The sequence below is a fragment of the Mesoplodon mirus genome, assembly GCF_964341445.2.
Source record: "Mesoplodon mirus genome assembly, chromosome: 2".
Taxonomy (NCBI): domain Eukaryota; kingdom Metazoa; phylum Chordata; class Mammalia; order Artiodactyla; family Ziphiidae; genus Mesoplodon; species Mesoplodon mirus.
Window position 1 is genome coordinate 33,762,869 of NC_138977.1, and position 20,286 is coordinate 33,783,154.

A 20,286-nucleotide genomic window follows, 5' to 3' on the forward strand; every position below is an offset into this window, starting at 1 on the left:
ATTCTAATTAATTTACAACTTTTGGAACATAAATTATTAGCAAATTTGGGTCTGCTTAAATAGGTGATAAATAAGACACATTATTTTATGCTTTTTAATTTCCCTTAATTCCTAATATTTTCCCTGTAATAAGGGCTCATTTTCCAGAAAGAAAAATGTATTTAAGTCTTTACTTTCCTTTTAAATACTTTTATTAACCTCATATAATTGTGAGACGATATTTTCCCAAGGCCTGTGATACTCTCCAATAACAGGATTGGTATTTAATGAGCCCTATTCAGTACCTCAAGACACTGGAGCATCATTGAGTAAATAATAATTATTGTGATATGTATAGTAATACGCCAGGGATGCTAGAGGCCAGCCAGTAATGGCCTTTATTCCTGAGGTCACCATGGACTGGCCTGGGGACTAGTGGAGATAACTGTTAAAAATTCCAGCTGACTTACCCCTCAGATCCCCAAATAAGAGTTCAGTGTATCTATAGCTCTGCAAATACTGACTTAAACACTGTAATGTTCAGCTTTCTCTTGCTTTGAAGTTGCGTTCTTTTTAAAATCAGATCCTTATCTCCAACCAAACTCTACATGTTACTTAGTTCACCAGAGATCTTAGACTAACATTATTAAAAGTTCACGTTCCAGAAAAATGTTTTGAAATTTCTACAATGAAATCACAGCATAATTTTCTTCATCAATATTAACACCCTCTTTAAAAATATCATTGAATTAATTTCGCTAGAATAAAAAATTCACAGATGTGTACTTAAGACAAAGAGTCCTGATGGTTCCAAGGACATATATACACACCAAAGTGTTGAACACAAACACTTAAAAAGTAAGCTATCAGCAAAAAGAACAAGTCTTGTTTCCCACTTCTGAACTTAGATTTTCCTAATGGAACTTTATATGGCTCAGCCTGGCAATGGAGGGTGTCTGCTGAAATAGGTCCAAATTAGGCTGTGTGTGTATATGTTTTATTTCTGTACGTTATGATTAATTCCCTGAATGCTGCCTTTACTCCATGTTGCTTCTGGGTAAAGTAAATTAGAATAATATTATTGCATTTTAATGTAGACTGTAACCATCTTTTATTCTGAAGACTATGACACAAAAATGAATTAAGAGAAATGAAATTGCTCTTATGGATTAAAATAGCCTTTCCCATATATAGACTTTTAAAAATGTCAGAAAAGGAAATATTTATTGTTACGACACATTACGTTGTGGAGGATATTTTTATAAAATCATCTTTGATATTTACAGAAGACCTACTTTAGATTCATATTGCATCTAACCCACAATGGCTTATTTTCTCTAAAAAAAGAAAAAGAAAAAAGTGCAACAGAAGAAAGCCTCAATCTATTTTGTTATGTATGCTAACAGTTAAATGAGGAAATGTAACAAGATGCAGACCTGAAAGGTTCAAAGAGCTTAGGGTATCAAAGCCTATGGTTTCTATTCAAAAAGCGTTTTTAAGGCAACCAACACTAGAAGAAGCGCTTTGATACCCAGGGTGTTTGGCCAGGGCAGAAGGCAGGCGACTCCACCAGGCTGTACAGGTCACTACAATCACCCGATATATGAACAAGGCGCTGAGTTCTGAGTACAGGTTATAAGCTATTCTTATATATCAGAAATATTCCCCCAAAGTCACTGTTTGAGGCTTCTTTCTTTCCTTCTTTCTTTCTCTCTCCTCTCTCTTTTCTTTCTTTCTTTCTCTCTCTCTTTTTCACTGAAGAGTTGAATATTGAGGTGAATACATTTTTGTCATGTTAAGTGGAAGGAAAAGCAGATGGTGACTTAGCTCCCCAAATGTCACTACCGCTTTTCAGCTCGCTGCCATCCCAGTGTGCTCTCAGAAGGTCCACACACGCTCCAAGGACTCAAACCCAGAGACTAACAATTGGGTGTATATTTGGCTAATCTATTCCCGATGCTTTGCCTAAAAAATTGGCATTGGCTTCCTCAACATCTTTCTTCTGGAACCATGGCTTTGAAGTTGTTCCTTGTTGATAAGCTTCCAGAAAATGACAGATTCCAGGAATGTCACTAGGAAAGTTTGGTGGAAGCTCCTCCCTTGATCGAGGTGTAAACACAAAACCAGGACAGTCTTTGAGTAATCTGAAAATATTGAAATGTAAATATTAATCATAAAACTTAAGACGGACGTAACTGTCTAGTCAAGAATAGGTGACATAACTAAAGGAACATTCTTGAGAATATTAATAAACCAGACATCTTCAGTGTCACTGACAGGAAAAATCCTAATGATGTTTATAAGCATCTTCACAGAAGAACGGCAAGGAATCAATGCACAATAATAGAAAGCCGTACCAAATAATGTAGTTCACTCATATGAGGAAAAATAACTATAAAATAGTCTTATAAAGGTATCATCTATAATCTATAGAACAGTGCAATTCACAGCAGTGGGGAAAAAAACGCAAAACAATGCAAAAAGTCTAATAATAGCAAAAAATACATGGAAATAATGTTACAGAACTGGAAGAGTTGAAAGAGATAAGACATTGTCTGTCAATTCATTCGTTTTCTAAATATTACTGAGAAGTAAGCTTGGGCAAGAACTTGTGAAAGAAAATTCTATGTAAGATATATATCTATATATAAAATGTGAGAGTAACTTTGGGATCTCTCAATAGAATTTTTATGAATTCTAGGTTAGTAGGACTAAAGTGAGATTTAGTTGTATATATCGACACTCTACTTACTATCTGATATTTGCAATATATTTTCTTCTTAAATTCTTAAGAATTAAATTTCACCTTAAATTCAGATGTTCTACAGGCTTTTATTATTTGCTGCATTTGTCCATGATGATAAACTCATTTGAAACTCTAATCATTTTGATTAAGTTACTGTCTCTTCTTCCCACTTGCTTCTCTAGCTCTCTGTCAAATGCAAACTTAATAAGCATCTCTCTGATCTATTACTCGGGCCGTGGATGGAAACAGGCTCTAAACCAGCTTCTGCAGAAAATCTCTCCTCATATCTCCCCTTCCACTCCCCAGTCTGCAATGAAAAGAGTGACGATGCTGCACGAGACTTCGGGACCCTGACGCCCTTCTGTGTGCTGAGGAAACCGCTGGACAGAGGTGCACGTCTCGAGGATCACAGACCTCAAGTAGAATACATGGAGTGTTCAATCAACTAATTTTTATCAGTGCACCAATAAATATGTAGTCTGCAAAATCATAAGGCTAATGAAATGATGTTTTAGTCATGGATTTGTAAATATTTTGAGTACTTATTATTTTATTCATTATTTATTTATTTTGGTACGTGGGCCTCTCACTGTTGTGGCCTCTCCCATTGCGGAGCACAGGCTCCGGATGCGCAGGCTCAGCAGCCATGGCTCACGGGCCTAGCCGCTCCGCGGCATGTGGGATCTTCCTAGACTGGGGCACGAACCCGTGTCCCCTGCATCGGCAGGCGGACTCTCAACCACTGCGCCACCAGGGAAGCCCGAGTACCTATTATTTTTAAGGCATAGTATTTGGTAATATATAATGAAAAATTACAGAATTCCACACAATTGAAAGTATAAGCTTCAAAGTCTGGTAGATGTAGGTTTGAATAACAGCAAAGATGTCAGATTTCTAGCCTTTCAAATAGGAATTAAAATAATACATGTCTCTTAAGACAGTTGTGAAGACTAAATAAATTGAACAGGATTAAGTAAGCATCAATTAGATACCACATAACACCTGTCATATTGGTAACAATCAGTCTGATAATATCAGTCACGGGGAAATAGAAACCTTCAGACACCGTGGATTCTATTGATATATATTACCAATATATACCAATAGATTGGTGAAACCAATCTGGACAGCTAACTGATGCTTAGTAAAGCCGAAACTGGGTATAGCCCAGGATCTGGGAATACCATTCGTAGGTATATTATCTAGACACATATGTATAAGAATATTTATCAAATCACGTTGTATAATAATGAAAAACTGGCAATCCTCTAATTACCCATGGATAGAAGACAGACTGGCTTATTTATACTCTAGAACACATATTATATCACATGCACATATGGGGACATGCTAGATTTGTCTCGTACCAGCTTGTGAGAAACAGCTGTTAAACACTCTGGAATTCTGCAAGCCAGTTAAACCATCGGTAGCCTGAAACCTGCCACGGTGATAGTATTTACACCTTAAAAACTGGTAAATGCTAGAAGTCAGGGAGTATCCACTTCACTCCGCAGGCTGGTTTACCAGCACACCACTGCATTAGGAATACTGTAAATAAATGAACCAGATTTTTATGAACTGGATTTATATTTCATCAAGAAAAAAAATCTCAAAAACATAGTATTGAGTGGATTCAAGGCAAGCTGCAAAAGGGTATGGGCGGAATCTATTTTTCTCTGGTTTTATTCTTCTATCTGGAGCATTCAGAAGTGGCTTTAAAGCAAATCATTTGAATATATGAAGAGCCTTGCTCCAGATCACACATCTGGTAAGCCCTGTGCTGTAGGACATGTCTTCTGCCTACAAATCCCATGCTTTTTAAAGAGACTTACAGATTTTTTGTTCATTAAATCATCTTTTTAAAAAGATCCAAATTTGTAAGAAAAACAGGTTGGAAAAATAAAACCATTCAGAAGAAAGCTTGAGTAAGATCCAAGAATAGTAGCCACAGTCCCAGGGCAGATGCTCACATGTGGAGGGAGTTTTTCTTTATCTCTCCTGACCGGACACAGTTTCCTGCAAGTGGCTGCATCAACTCTCCTAATTTGGTCATCGTCCCATAATCCCTTATTCTCCTTGTTCCCTGGTGGAATTCAAGTCCTGCTTCTGTGTCGCTGGTCAACTTTCCCGCCCGCACGGGGCACCTGCCAGTTTTGTCTTTAATGATCCTGCATCACTGCACGCAACCCTCCCTTTAATCCACTGACCCCAAACTCAAACAATATTGAACCTAGTGTCTGTGCGTTCTTTGCACTTCAGTAAAAACAAACAAAAATGTGGGAAACTGTCCCCTAGAAGAAAACTCCTCATGATATTTAAAAGAAAGGAATGTCTAATTGCCATTACATTCTAAATTACTGATCAGAATTTGGAAGTGGAAGTTTGAAGGAAATGGATATTTTTGCTTGTGAGTATGCAGTCTGTGTCCTAAAGTTACATGTGCTTCATAAATATATCAAGGAAGTTAACACTTCCTAATATTACTGTATTGGGAAACGCCATCCCTGAATTCAATGTACTATCAATAAAGCTCTGCAAAGAAATAATTACCTTTCATATTTGTATAACTTCTCATAGAATCTCCGCTTGTCCTGAACTTAAGAAACACAGGATGAGCTGAGATGAGCACCTGAGGGTGTGTCCAGGGAGGGTGAGGAATGTGTCTGTGAAGACGCCCTCTGACTTAAGGTCTGATGTGAGAAGGAGGAAGGCAGGGGATGACCCGGGAGAGAAATGCAAAGCAAGCATCCTCCATTCAGGAATCGGTTTGGCGAGTGTGATGCATAAAAACGAGTTCGGGTTGCAGGAGATCCGTGAAATAAGGAGGGAGTGGAAGAAGCCTTGGGGGTAGGGTCTGGCGGGACCCTGGTCAGAGGGAGCACGTGAGTCCGTGGTTGCACGTTTAATTTTGCTCTGGCTTGTAAGGCGGGGGGACGCATCTGGCCTGTGCTTCACGAAGAGAACATGGGTACCACGTGGAGGGGAGTCTGGGTGTGAGTAGCGCTGCATGCAGAGGCACGGGGGCGGGTGAGGAGCGCTGCGTGCAGAGGCACAGAGTGGGTGAGGAGCGCTGCGTGCAGCGGCACGGGGGTGGGGCGAGGAGCCCTGCGTGCAGTGGCACGGGGCGGGGGGCGAGGAGCCCTGCGTGCAGTGGCACGGGGGTGGGGCGAGGAGTCCTGCGTGCAGTGGCACGGGGGGGCGGCGAGAAGCCCTGCGTGCAGTGGCACGGGGCGGGGGGCGAGGAGCCCTGCGTGCAGTGGCACGGGGGTGGGGTGAGGAGCCCTGCGTGCAGTGGCATGGCGGGGGGGGCGAGGAGCGGTGCGTGCAGCACACTCATCTGCAGCGGGGGCGGGGCACGCACGGGGAAGGAGAGGGCATGCCCAGGGTGCTGGTCCCAGCAACCAGGTGAACGGCGGCCCTCTACCACCCAGTCAGGAGACGGATGGAGCTTGGCCGGTGGGAAGTGGGTGTCTTCGGGGGTGGGGGGGAATCAGCTGTTCTAATAGGATCACGTTGGCTGTAATGGGCCAGTTAGTCACCCGAGCAGAAATACAGGCCAGAACGTACGAGTCTAGCTCAGTGGAGAATCATGGGTTGGGCTGGAGATCAAAGTTCCCATGAGGCTAACAAGCAGTTAAAAAAAAACAGTTAAAGTGAGGATGATACAAGTTATGGCTTTTCTTTTCCTTTAAGATGATCTAAGCAAGAACAAGTTATGAAGAATGAAACAAACCAATAGACAAAAATGACGACTGCGTATGAATGAGAAGAATAGACTTCAGGCACTGAACGGGATCCATACCTGTAGGTGGTAGGGCTGACGTTGATTTTCCGGGGGACACTGCAGGACTCGAACTTGTTAGCCAAGGTGACATTATTTCCAAAAAGGCAGTAACGGGGCATCTTAACTCCGACAACTCCGGCAAAAACCGACCCGGAATGCAGTCCAATGCGCATCTGAAAGCAAGAGCAACGCAACGTTCCGGTCACGGGTGAACACTGCCGCTAGTCAGCGCCGGCTGCGTGCCTGTCGAGACCACTGGGCTGCTTGCTCTCCCCTCACCCCCTCCTTCCTCCAAGCCTGCAGCCGATTCCCCTCTGCTCCCCACCTCCACGTAAAAACCACTAGGCCGCCATCAGCCTCGCCTCTTTTTTTTTTTTTTTTTTTGCGGTACGCGGGCCTCTCACTGTTGTGGCCTCTCCCGTTGCGAGCACAGGCTCCGAACGCGCAGGCTCAGCGGCCATGGCTCACGGGCCCAGCCGCTCCGCGGCATGTGGGATCTTCCCGGACCGGGGCACGAACCCGCGTCCCCTGAATCGGCAGGCGGACTCTCAACCACTGCGCTGCTGTTCGCACAGAGCATCCTTTATCTCAACTGTCTTCCACATCTGAATCGAAGCCCCCCACGAACGGACCACAGTCACCACGGTGACCAAAGTGCCCGTGGACTGTTGATGTGAACCTGCTCTGTCCATTGGTGAGAGAGACCTGATTCCGGAGCCCAGAAGTTGTTTCCCAACGCGGTCAGAGGGGGCCCAGAAGCCAGTGCTCAGGATGCAGAGGGCGGGTTTTTAGGTGTTTTGCTTTAAAAGGACTTTATGTCAAACACTACCTCACTACTCAAATGACCAAGTGCAGAAAGAGAATTGTAATATTTAAGCAGAAAATGACGGAGGAAGCGGAAAGTTGGCATTGCTGACGCCTGCGTCATAGTGACTACACACATTTCAGTCAAAAACATCTGGGGGCTTCCCTGGTGACACAGTGGTTCAGAGTCCGCCTGCCGATGCAGGGGACACGGGTTCGTGCCCCGGTCTGGGAAGATCCCACATGCCGCGGAGCGGCTGGGCCCGTGAACCATGGCCACTGAGCCTGCGCGTCCGGAGCCTGTGCTCTGCAACCGGAGAGGCCACAGCAGTGAGGCGTCCTGCAAGTTATCAATGATCTGGAGAGCAGTTAAGACAGTGTTTTAAAGTGGGATCTTCTGGAAGCTCCAAATACTGATCTCAGAGGAGGTACAGATTTTAAATTACTGCTGCAGCAAAGCAAGTTAAAGGGGGGATGTTTTAAATGACAGATACCATGCATGTTACTTTCAGCTCTATGTTTAGCTGACCATTTAAAACAAGTTTTATTAGATGTGCGTATTGTACACAGAGGCCAAGTACTCAGTGACTTAGATGTCCTTTAGAATCCATAAGACTCCTGATCTCCCTAGTTTTACAGCTAATTTCAGACCTCTTCTAGAAACTTCTGAGAATCATTGGCTTATAACATGTCAAATCATGAATTCTGCAAAATTTTCAAACAAAAGCCCTACATCATGAATCAGGAAATTTGTATTAGAAACCAAAATTGTGCTAATAGCTGGTACTCTGACCTACAATATTATATTAGTTTCAGGCGTACAACACAGTTATTCAATATTTTATAGATTACACTCCCCACAGAGTTGTCATAAAATAACTGTACTTTCTGTGTGGTCCATTACATCCTCGTAACTTATTTATTTCACACCCAGTTGTCTGTACATCTAACCCTCACTCCCACGTTCCCCTCCCTCCAACCCCTTCCTTCTGGGACCACTGGTCTCTTCTCTGCATCTGGTAGTCTGACTTTCTCTGAATCTCCAAATTTCCCTTGTACTCTTTCTTCACCTAAAAAATGCAGGGTTGGATTATTTTTAAAGTTCCTTCTTTTTTTTTTTAATGGTACGCGGGCCTCTCACTGTTATGGCCTCTCCCGTTGCGGAGCACGGGCTCCGGACGCGCAGGCTCAGCGGCCATGGCTCACGGGCCCAGCCGCTCCGCGGCATGTGGGATCCTCCCGGACCGGGGTACGAACCCGTGTCCCCTGCATCGGCAGGCGGACTCTCAACCACTGCGCCACCAGGGAAGCCCTAAAGTTCCTTCTTCATCCAAGTTTTACTTTAAGCAGAAAAACATAAACGTCTATTACATTCCGGCTTTTTCTTCCTTAGGAGAATATGGTTCTATATGTAAACACTATGACAGTGAACAATGTAAACACATAAAATAAGGTGACAAAAGGCTATCTTCTGCTTATAAATATCAGGCAGAATTTTAGAAGTTTTTACTGTCTTTGGGCACTCTTCTGGTTAAATCAGTTTCTCTCTTTGTACCTAGTCATTCTAGCTTTTAATACAAGTTTATCATGGCGTTTTACTGTTTCTATTGCATAAGTAATATGGAAATGCATCTTCCTCATAAACATCCAAACAATGCAGACAAAGCCAGTGTCTCTTTGCTTCCTAGCCTGCCCCCCAACTCCCCTCCCCCAGCCCTGAATCTCACACTCAACCCCAAAGCTTCCTTATCCGGGAACTTTTCAAATTTACAAGCATGAAAATAGTCCAAAGTTTAACAGGCCCATCACGCCCCCAGTGGAAACCTGCTGGGGAGTCTCCCCTTTGGGGCCACTATTGATGTAGCCCCTCCGCACACAGGTTCTGGGGCGGGGAGGGAGGTTCCCAGAGCCTGTGTCCGAGCTCACTCTGCACCTCCTGACTCAGCCTGGCCCTGGTCTCCATCATGAGCTAGTGTCCACCCACCGTCTTCCAAGCCTCAGTGGGTGGACGTTAGTGAGGAAGTCGGTAGGAATAAGTGCGTAGATGGTTTGTACATAGGACACGCTGGAGAAAACATAGAGTTTGAAAAGAAAAAAAGGAAATACTTCCTATTCTTTCACTGTGATTCTATGCCGTGGGGTAGGAGGGTAAGAAACATGACTCCAAATTGGATCCGTGAGAGACTCGACTACTCTTGTCTAGCAGTGAATTGTGGATGCCTTTTCATAATGTTGTTATAAAGATTTTAAATAAGATGATGTTTAAGTCACAATCTGCGCCCTGTGATACACATTAGTGCTCCTCTCTCTACTAAAACTACTCTGCACTTCTGCGTCTGTGATATTTCATGAGTAGCCCCTAAGGCTGTCAGATATTTCCTAGGACTGCAGGTCAATACAAAGAAAAAGGTGGTTTAACATCTGACTTTACAGGTCAGTAAAGCTAAACTATTATCACCCAGGTAATTATCTTTGAAACTAGCTATAAATAATTCTTGCAATTGCAAAACTCTAAAAGTGTATTTCTACAAATATCAAAAATCATGCCACTAACCCCCCTGCCCCAAACATACACATCTTAATTACAAAATCCATTTATGTGGAGATCACTGGTTTTATTATTAATCTGGATATTTTAAGCATTTACTTTGATGCTATGAGATTCCTCACCAAAAAAAAGAGAAAACAACAACAACAAAAAAACACATAATTCTCTTCTAAAAAAGGATAGAAATTAAGCATCTGGAAAAGTCAGATACTGTGAAGCTTTTAAAGCACAGTTGAAAATTATGTCGCACTCTTCTTATTGAAACATGGGGTCTCAGTCTTCTCCCCTGTGGGCAGGCTTAGGGTTGCTGTGACCAGTAGGACAAAATGGACGTGTTACAGTGTATCTCCTCAGGTCAAGGCATAAAGGCCATGCAGTGGATGCAGACCTGTTCACCAGGACGTGGCCCCTATGTAAGAAGTGGGACGGCCCTGAGGCTGCCCCAGCGGAGCGTGACAGGTGAGCACCTGGGATGATAGTCCTGGCTGGGCCCCGCCCTCTGCCACCCCCACCCAGGGAACCAGGCAGGCAAGTGAAGCTCTGGTTTAAGTGGTGTAATCCCAGCTACCCTACGCGCCCTCAACCGCTGAGGATTCCCAGCTGAGGTGCCAGATACTGTGAGAAATGGACAAGGTATTCCTGCTTTGCCTCATCCAAATTCCGAAGCACAGAATCAGTGCAAAATCACAGCTCTGTGGTTTTACGCCACTGATTTTAGGGAAGTGTGTCACACATTGGTATATAACTGGGATGAGAGTTGACTTAGAAGATAGTTGTGAAGGCTTACACATATGGCTTCTATTAACAGTGGAGAGAGCCCTGGCTAAACTTCCAATTTTTTTCCTCCTTCTCTATATATTTTATATCATGCCACATAGGATTCCATATTACTTCAAAGGCCCATTTCTGAAGGTCATCAACTGAGGTTGTTCTATAAAAATTAAATGGCAGATTCACTTCAAGTGGGACAAATAAGGATATTCCACTCATGTTTTATCTATTAAATCAATGGTTAGTGTGTTAATTTTATTTTCTCATCTGCTACAAGACATTATTATTCTGGGATCTGGCTCATCTAGAAATTTTGGAATTTTATGTGTCCTGGAAAATATTGGTGGATTAGCAGCCCACTTCATTCTCGTGTAATTCCTCCCCTGCAGGGATCAAAAAACTAAACATTCCATTTTCCAAAGTCCCTTGAAGGTTCTAGATGTACTTAGGTGTGGTGAATCAGAAGCCCTTGCATGAGCTCTGGAAACCTGCATTTCTGCCTGCACTCCCGTTGTGAGCACGGCTGGGGAAGCCTTTGTGTTCTCTCTCCCCTGCTTAGCAGGGAGCCCAGTTGCCAGTCATTCATTCTGGAAGAGTCGTGATGCAGTATTTCCACGTTGCTGATGCAATGAAAGTAGCTGCAACTTTCTTCTGCAGACAGCAGTGGACACAGCTGCTTTCCGAGCACAGTGGTTCCCTGCCTGGCTGTGGCTGTGTGGTTCTGGAACCAGCTCCCAGGTCACGGAGGAAGCCGTGGTTCTCAAGTGCGGGTCTAGGAACCATTTTTTCAAAGCTCAAGCCATGGATGGCGTCTTTGGTCTCTAAGTGATCTGTAAGCCATTTAACACCGCGTAGTAAAGCAAGCTGGAGACCATTCTGTTGGGATCTAACTAATCAGCATTTACTGTCCTGACATCTCCTAGCCAGGACGTGATACGCCTCACCTTGATGGGCTCTCCGTGGGGAGACACCACTTCATCAGAGAGCTCCATCATCTTCAGGGCCATCAGTGCGATCCGAACAGCGTGGGTGTCACTCTCTTTGTGCAAGCCCCCAGCCACACAGTATGCATCGCCGATGGTCTCCACCTACGCACAACAGATTTTCCACGTTACAAACAGAAGCTGAGGAAGCATCACAGTGCATATCATAAAGCAGAAATTAAGAATCATGCAGCAGACACCTCAGCGCTCAGGGCCAATGGAACATCAGAGCAAATCACAGACTCTTGGAAAAGGCTTTCCTTCCCAGGAAACGCACAAGGTGAGCGGCAGGGCCATGCTGTGAACACAGTGTCGGGAGGGGCTTCTACTCCCAGGATCGCCACTGAGTCACCTCCTTCTTTCCCCACCACGTAAAAGGGCTTTGTAGAAGCAAATGACATACTTTGGGTTTATACTAAACTGTTTAAGATACTGGGTGATTTTATACCCTCTCAGCATAAAATACAGCATTCTGAACAAAGTCACTACTGAATCAAGGCCCTATGAATTTAATAAGGATGTGCCAGGTTAAAACTACCATTTTAGCTTTTCAAAAGGACATTTGGGGTTGTCATAGCAACGCTAAACTGTCCACGTGAATATTAATCACAAAGTGTAGAAACCAAGATGTCAAGCCCAGAGGCAGAGACAGTGGTAACTGGAAAGCTATTGGAAATCAGGCTCTTCTGTAATTTTCATGTATATTATTATCATTGTCATGATTGCTGTTGCTATGAGTGATTTTTATCTGTCTGTGATCCTGAGTACAGAAAGCTAATGGTTACTTTAAATCCACACATAGCCACCAATTTGTAATAGGTACATTTTTCTCCTCTAAATATTAATTGTAACTTATCAGATCATACCACTGTTCTGATCCAGAGCTTCCAATCTAGGGGGATGGAGACGAGAGAGGAGAAGAGAACGGGGACAAACTTCAGTGACTCCCTATTTCATGCAGAATAAATGCCGGGGCCCTTAACATGCCCCCCAAGTTCTTGCCCTGCCTTTCCGCTGCCCCCGATCCATCTCCTAATTCTCCCTCTTGCGCACTGTGTTCCAAGCCAGCGGCCACCTGTTTCCCCTCAAACATACCAAACACTTGCTACTCCTCGGTCTGGAACAGTATTCCTGCAGGTGGCCACCTGGAGTGTCCCTGGTCTCCTCGGGCCCTGCTGACACCCACCTGGCGAGGGAGGCCGATCCCACCCACGGCCCCATACCTGCTCCATTTCCTACCAGGAGAGCACACCAACGGGGATGCTGTGGAGTTACGCCTGTGTTGGTTGGCTTTTCTCCCAGTGGGACACAAGCTCTCGGAGTCTGTCTCATCAACTCCTCCATCACTGGGGCCCAGGCTGTTCACCACGGACACAGCCCAGCGGCCGGGCATCCCGAGAGCATCTCCTCGGCACCACAGGCAGAGAAGCGCTCAGGCTAACGGCTAACCTGTCACAGGGCTCAGGAAGCGTTACTAAGTAGGAGAAGGGCACCCTCGCCCCTACTGGGTGTTGGGTGCTGTCCTCTGTGCTGCTGCAGCCCTGCAGAGGTGAGAGTGGTATCGTGTCCCCAGTGTCACAGGGAATCTGCCCTGTGCGTCTCTGTGTGTCCCTCCTCTGCCCGCCCACCCGCCGTGGACTCTTTTCACAGGGACTGTACCCCCCACCCCACGCTGGCCATCGCTGGAGGACCAGTAAGGCTGTGCTGAAACAACAGACAAATACACAACTCAGATAAGCAGAAAACGACCGAGAGGTTGAAAGACAGAAGGGAAATGCAACTGAATGAAGCCCTGGTCCATCGGGTCCTGGAATAAACAAGCCTGACTGTTCCTTGGAAGCCACCGCGGGCACAGGTCAGCCCTGATGAACACTCTCTATATCTTAAGGTTATTCCGAGGCGAGGACCCTCCCCCGTTTGTTCACAGCACCTCCAGGTGTTTCCACGCAGAGTCGGCGTGAAGAGCGGGTGAAACAAGGATGCAGGCTCTCTGGCTGGGGCTGCGGCTGGGCCCCCAGGGGGCTCTGCGCCCGCATCCTCGTCGTGAGGAACAAGATTCTGAATGCGGGGAAGGAATGACCCATGTTTTAAAGTTTCAACAGGGTGAACCGTGCAGCGGCGGGCAGCTTCTGCGAGCAGTCACAGCAGTTTGCAGAAGACAAGGAGACCTCCCAGTTCTGAGAGGAGATATTCTCAAGACATAAACTGTCTACAAATAAATACAGTGAATTCCACAAGAGGCCATGAGGCTTAACCTAAGTGAAGCCAATTATTTTATCTGTAATTATGCATGGACCTCTTTTTTCCTAAGGGAATCATAGCTCTGTCTGGAATTTCCTGTTACAAATTTTTTAAAAGGAAAATTTTACTTCGAGCATCTAGATTGGAACAAAGGAGGGGCTTATAGAGTCCCATAAATAATTTTTGTTTCCTCTTTAATCATTTATTTATTTTCACGTTGCATTAAGCTCTGAAATGCCAGATTTTTACGGGGCAAATTAAAAGATGATTCAAGCCACATAAATGAGAAGCATGCTTTATTGCTTATGCCAGTATTTAGGACAATGTAAAATACTTTAAATCAGCAAGAAGATATGTTTTACTTCTAAAGAAATAAGCTGGACACAAAACGTCTTCATTGGTTCTCTTATTAACAAAAGTTACATTTAAAAAATAGTTTCTTATGTTTCAGGGACAATCTCTGTGCATCCTTAGAGCCTAGAATGATGGCTGCTACCCTGTAGGCACTCAGTGCCTGCTGGCTGATGAAGGACAGATTATTTTTTTTACCGTAATCTTTGTAACAGTCGTGTTCATGAAAATTACGGGACATAATGCATGTTATTCATGCATATAAACTCTGTGGGTGGGTGTTATATCCTCTGTTTCAGAAATAAGAAAGGTTATTTAACTTTCTCTGCTTACAAAGCCAATAAGGCAGTAAAGGAGATTTGAAGACACGCCTCCTTCTGCCCTTGGCCTGGGTACAGTAACCCCATAAGCCGTTGACTGGGGTTGCTCTTCCCCGGCTGTGAAAAGGATCCCGTTACCCTGTACTGAATGAAGCCGTTCGAAGACAATTCGTGCAGTCCTCGTGCTTCTTTCCTTCTGCAGAGAGAAAGGATACGTCCTGCCTGTGCAAGGCTGACCTTGAAACATCTCACCTTAACAGTTCATCTCAGGTCTCACAGTCGAGGCTCAGGCTCATTTTTTTTTTTTTTTTTTGGTGGTACGCGGGCCTCTCACTGTTGTGGCCTCTCCCGTTGCGGAGGACAGGATCCGGACGCGCAGGCTCAGCGGCCATGGCTCACGGGCCCAGCCGCTCTGCGGCATGTGGGATCTTCCCGAACCGGGGCACGAACCCGCGCCCCCTGCATCGGCAGGTGGACTCTCAACCACTGCGCCGCCAGGAAAGCCCAGGCTGTCTTTTAAACTTGCCCTCTCTGGGGGTCCGACGGCCCGCCCCCTGGCTCTGTCACTCCTGCCCTCTGTGCTTGTTCTTTGGCACAGGCTTGTCCTTTCTGGAATGAGCGGCTTCGGAGCCCTTTCGGGCCGGAGGACTCGCGCCCGGCCGAGGCACACCGCCTGCTCCCAGGCCGGGGCCCCTGGCCTCACCCCACCCCCCGCCCCCGGCCCGGCCCCTACCTTGTAGACGTCCAGCTCTCCGCACTGCCGGTCGAAGCGGGTGTAGAGCGCGTTGAGCATGGTGATGACCTGCAGCGGGGAGCACTGCGAGCAGATGGCCGTGAAGCCCACGATGTCCGAGAAGAGCATGGTGACGTCGCCGAACCGCTTGGCCTGCACGGCGCGGCCCTGCCACAGCTGCTGCGCCACCTCGCAGGGGAAGATGGAGCACAGGAGGTCCACCGTCTTCCGCTTCTCCTCCTCCAGGGCCTGGTGGGCCTGCTCCAGCGTGGCCTTGAGCTTGCCCAGCCTCTTCTTCAGGCCGTCCTGCGCCCTGGCCTGCTCTCCGATCAGGACCACGTCCCGCAGGGCGTTATGGATGGGGATGTCCGAGAGGTAGAGCCCCCGGCCCGTGAAGTCCTCCAGTCTGTCCACGCAGGGCGAGCCCAGGAACAGGATGGCGCTGGACTCCACCATGTAGATCATCTGGCCTTTGAGGTCCATCACCTGCGTAGGAAGAAGCACCAACCGTTGTGGCTTATTCAAGTTCCCAACAGCTTTTGGAGACAAAAGGTGAGGAGGTGGGTACAGGGATAATCCCTTTGGTTTGTGTGTGTGGCTGTACCGTGAGGCCTGCAGGATCTCAGTGCCCCGACCAGGGATCGAACCTGTGCCCCCTGCAGTGGAAGCATGGAGTCCTAACCCCTGGACCACCAGGGAAGTCCCTCCTTTTATTTTTAGACTTGATTTTTTTCTACTGGTCAACAAAAACAATATGCTTTCTTATCGTTGCAATTTACTATGAATTCTAAAATGCATGCAGACATTTGGAGAATATACTGGAGTACAGGCTACACAGAACTCATGATGTTCAATCAACAGAGCCCCAAATTCTTGCTTCAGGGCTTTCTCACTATGTGGCACGCGGATGCTTCTGCTACTACATTCTGTGGACAGCAGCAGAAAGGATGGCACAAGGAGCCCTGAGCGACGGGGGCTTCATGTGTTTGTCCTGGATGACAGGGTCACTTGTGTGAATGAGACAAACGTGTACATGTGTGTTCACGGCAGCAAAGCGGAAGAAGGCAGCCCAGGTGTCCTTCAATAGTGAACGGTTAAATGGAAAACCACACGATGGGATACGACACGGCCTTTGAAAAAGTGAAACAGACGGGTATCTAATGACATGGCAGGAGGCCCACAGATATCGTTTAGTGCTTTAGAAAAAAAAGTTGTAAATAGTATATTTTGTTTTAAACAAAAATGTGTATAATTAATGTTTTTGATTTTGCAATGAACACCTTTAAGTATCACCTATTTTTAAAACGCTTAGCTATACTACTTTTATGATAAAAAGTAATAAAGCTGTTTTCATTTGGGGGCACAGACAGCATGTCTGCTGTTTTAAGTGTGTCCAGAAGTTAGATGCGTCATAAGCCTTTCTTTGAGCTCGCTTGTACTGTCGGCTGTGATTTCCCAAACATTTTTCTAAATCATTACCATGGTTCTCTATTATGAGATGAGAGCAGAACATTTTCTCCCACATTCTCTAACAGTTAATCAAACAAGTTATTGATTTTTTTCCATGTCTATTAAATACTGAAAAAATCCATTTAGTTGCCTCCTGTAAGAAACAAGTTTTTGTTTCTTTGTTGTAGAATTCCTCTTATCATTCCAACTTAAGTCAGCTATTTCATGATGATTGAAACCATACTTTTACATCAATATTTTTCTAATTCAGTTATAAAATACTCCATAAAGATGGTAAAAGGTAGACTGCATTCAACAAATACCTGTGCAGTGATGGCTTAAGTAAGCAAGCAAATGAATGCAGAAGGAATCTTGTTTTAAATTTATTCCACCCTTCAAAGTATTTTAGAATTGTCTTAAACAGAAATGCTGTATTAAAACATCTCAAGTAATGCGTATATTTTAACCTTTTTTATCGCTAGTCTTTAAATGGGAAACAATGGATTCCATATTCACAACAGTATAACGTTCGTCTTACCCTGGAAGATTTCTTCACGGCGTTGTCCCACCTCCTCACGCGGACCACAAACTGCATGTTCAACATGGTCATGATTCCGCTGAAGGTCTGGCTGATTTTTGGAGTGAGAATCTCGAAGTACTCATCAAAATGAGGCTTCCCTTGCATGTCTCTCCTGCTCATCAGCCTTCTGATGCCGTTGCCCAACTGCAGGATGGTCATGTCTCTGTCCAGCATGAAATGGAAGGGGAAGGTCTTGCAGAAGAGCGAGGCGGGGATCACCAGCGAGGACGGGGGCCTCCCCGGGGGTGGGGACGGTCGGGGGGTCTTGACGTGGACGGAGTAGAGCAGGCAGGGCTGGTCCATGAACTCGCTGCAGTGCTGGTGGAAGCAGGGGGGTGTCGAGGACACCTCCACTTCGGTCTCGTACAAGATGCGAGCAGCTGCCTTAACGATGCCGGGGAGAATCAGGGAGGTGATCCTCTTGGGGAAGAAATAGTAAACGTTTAAGAAATCGGGATCTTTCTCCAGGCATAGGATGGACGCGTCCTCAAACCTGCCCTTCTTTTCTGCTTCCTGGCAGTGGCTGCTTTGTCTCAGAAGGGTGCTGAAGCTATTTAAAAAGTCTTTCAGGGTTCCTCCGACCACACCTAGGATGTATTCATCTTCTTCGTAGCATATTTTAAAAAGCTCCTCACCGAGAGATTCTCTGATGATCTCTACCGGGACTCCTGAAAGCATATAATACATTTTCTGCCGTATCAAATGCGCCATCTTAGCAGAGATGTGCTGTTACTGTTTTTAATATTGTTCTATCTGCCGAGTTAGTTTGCTTTCTATCTGCTAATAAGATTTCCAACCAAAATTAACTACCCGTATTTAAATTATCTAAATAAATTAGTTTCTAAAATTTGGATAACTCCTAATATGAATCCCAAGTCAGTTAATTACGTAAGAATGATCAACTGAGTATAATATATGACTTTTTATCTCCCTGAAATTTAACTATAAAAGAGCAATTGGAATCACAGGATCAAGTCCATTTCAGAAAAAAGCTCTCCCACCTTGTTAACAATGGAAACAGTGGTACATGTTGGTGAAGGGGTCCCAGCCCCCTTGGAGTATAAGCATCAGATACAGGAATTAATTTAAATCACTGGTGGTGAAACTCAATTTTGTCATTTTTCCTTAGAGATGATATGAACTAATTTTTTTCTGAGTAAAATAGCATTCTTGTTTGATGTTACCTGACTGAATAGGTGTTTGGAATATATTATCTACTTTCCACAGCTTCTCCCTCTAATGTCCTCTGTTATTTACACTCTGTGTACCACATTATTCTCATCTGTGACGTAGGGAAACCCGAGTGCCCTGTCCACAGCACTGCCATGGCAGGGTTGGCAGGCACATTAGAATCGCGCCTGACCCACAGGAAGGGCTCAGTACAAGTCAGCCATCGTCACTGTCATCATCATCATCAAGTTCTTCATATCTTGTACTTTGAGAAACATCTAACCTGTTGGTTCATGTACTCAAACTTTGAAAAGGACAGTATGACAAAGTCACTCATCTGCTTGTTTCCTCCAAACTAGGTATTAATATGAGAGCACTGCTCACTTTTTTCCCCATGATTGCTTCCAACCTTTAAAAAAAATTACTTCTTTTACTTTGCTGAGTAGAATTTTTCATGCATAAATGAGGAACACTTAAAGTTCAAGACCAAAGCCTGTGAATGCCTATGAGTCAGCCTCCCACGCAGCTTTATCTACTTCTCAGCAAATAAACATTATAAGAGGAAATGTTTGAGGTCAAACAAAGACATATAGTATTAAAAAGAGTTATTCTTTGTGTTAACACAAAACATGATATTTAATATTTCACACTGGAAGCTACCAACAAATAAATATGAATATTTTAAAGAAAATATTAGTTCTCCAGGTAAATATTTTCTAGGAATAGAAAATGTTTGTTTACAGGTAAAACATTAGTTCTACAGGTATAATTATTTCCTAATTGCATATACTTAATTCTATTACCTGCTGCAATCGCTTGGTCTGCCATTATTTTTTCAAAGTCTTCTCTTTCCAAAGATTTCCTGAAATTATTTCAATAACTTAAATTATAAACTGACAAGTGAATGCTAAAATTTCAGATTATAACATACAGAAATGATGACAGAAAATAATTTACCTTTTCTGTAGAGGCAAATCTTGACTGTCAAGTTTACAGGAAAGGAGCAGCGACATGTACAAACCCAAAACAATGTTGGAAAACCCCCGAACATACCTGATTTAGAGTGTTTCATCAATTCTTATAAAGTATATTTACCTTTGAAGCTAACTTCACATTGGTTAATAGTATAGAGGCTGTACTGGCAGAAAACCAGTGGTATGAAATGGCAGGAAAAGATGATAATAAATCAGCATGGGGTTTTCTGATAACCCAACCAAGAAGAAAAATCTCTGTACTGAGGGATTTCACTTTTAAGTAAGTTCTTAATTATTTTCTAAAGCAAATACATAGTACATCCTGCTTTTGAGTTTTGGGTTCTATATATTTAGCTCTCAGACATCATCACATTAAACTTTTATCCTTGATCTTACATAAAAATTAGTAACTAAAGAAATCTATTCCTTATTCAACTTCTTCGCTGCTTTATGTAGCACAAAAGTGGTTAATAGCATACATTTTGACTGATAGAAGGTTTTTGTAATTTCAACTGGACAACTTGTTGATTCCTGTTTGCCTAATTGTTTTTTGATGATTTCTGATAGTGAAGACTGATTATGACCAATTTTGACAAACTACTGAAGTGTATTAAAAGATACCCAAGTTCTACTTGTGGTTCAGCTTGCCATTAGACAAGCCAAGAGGAAACAGTCATGAATTTAAAATGTTAAAAAGATTTCAGTAAAGCTTGATATATGTAGAGAAGTTTCAAAAGGAAACATTTTTGAGAAGGAAGTTGCTCTGTTGTCTACTTGATCGCATAAAGGTATACTGCTTATAATTATTTAAAATACTAGGTTACTAGAAATATATATTTCTGTATGTTCTTAT

At 44.2% G+C, this 20,286-nt stretch overlaps 1 protein-coding gene across 6 annotated transcripts in view; it reads right to left on the reverse strand.

Annotated features, from left to right (window-relative positions):
• Positions 1-1,184: 1,184 nt before the first annotated feature.
• Positions 1,185-20,286, reverse strand: part of GUCY1A1 (guanylate cyclase 1 soluble subunit alpha 1) — a 59,991-nt gene continuing 40,889 nt past the window's right edge. For all 6 annotated transcript variants that reach the window (XM_082644996.1, XM_082644995.1, XM_082644998.1 and 3 more), the window contains 6 exons: positions 19,263-19,321; positions 17,248-17,957; positions 15,261-15,746; positions 11,577-11,720; positions 6,528-6,682; positions 1,185-2,123 (listed from right to left, as the gene is read on the reverse strand). In XM_082644996.1, coding sequence (XP_082501122.1) covers positions 1,922-2,123; positions 6,528-6,682; positions 11,577-11,720; positions 15,261-15,746; positions 17,248-17,957; positions 19,263-19,321 — 1,756 coding nt within the window. In that variant the 3' untranslated portion in view covers positions 1,185-1,921. The remainder of the gene's footprint in view (positions 2,124-6,527; positions 6,683-11,576; positions 11,721-15,260; positions 15,747-17,247; positions 17,958-19,262; positions 19,322-20,286) is intronic.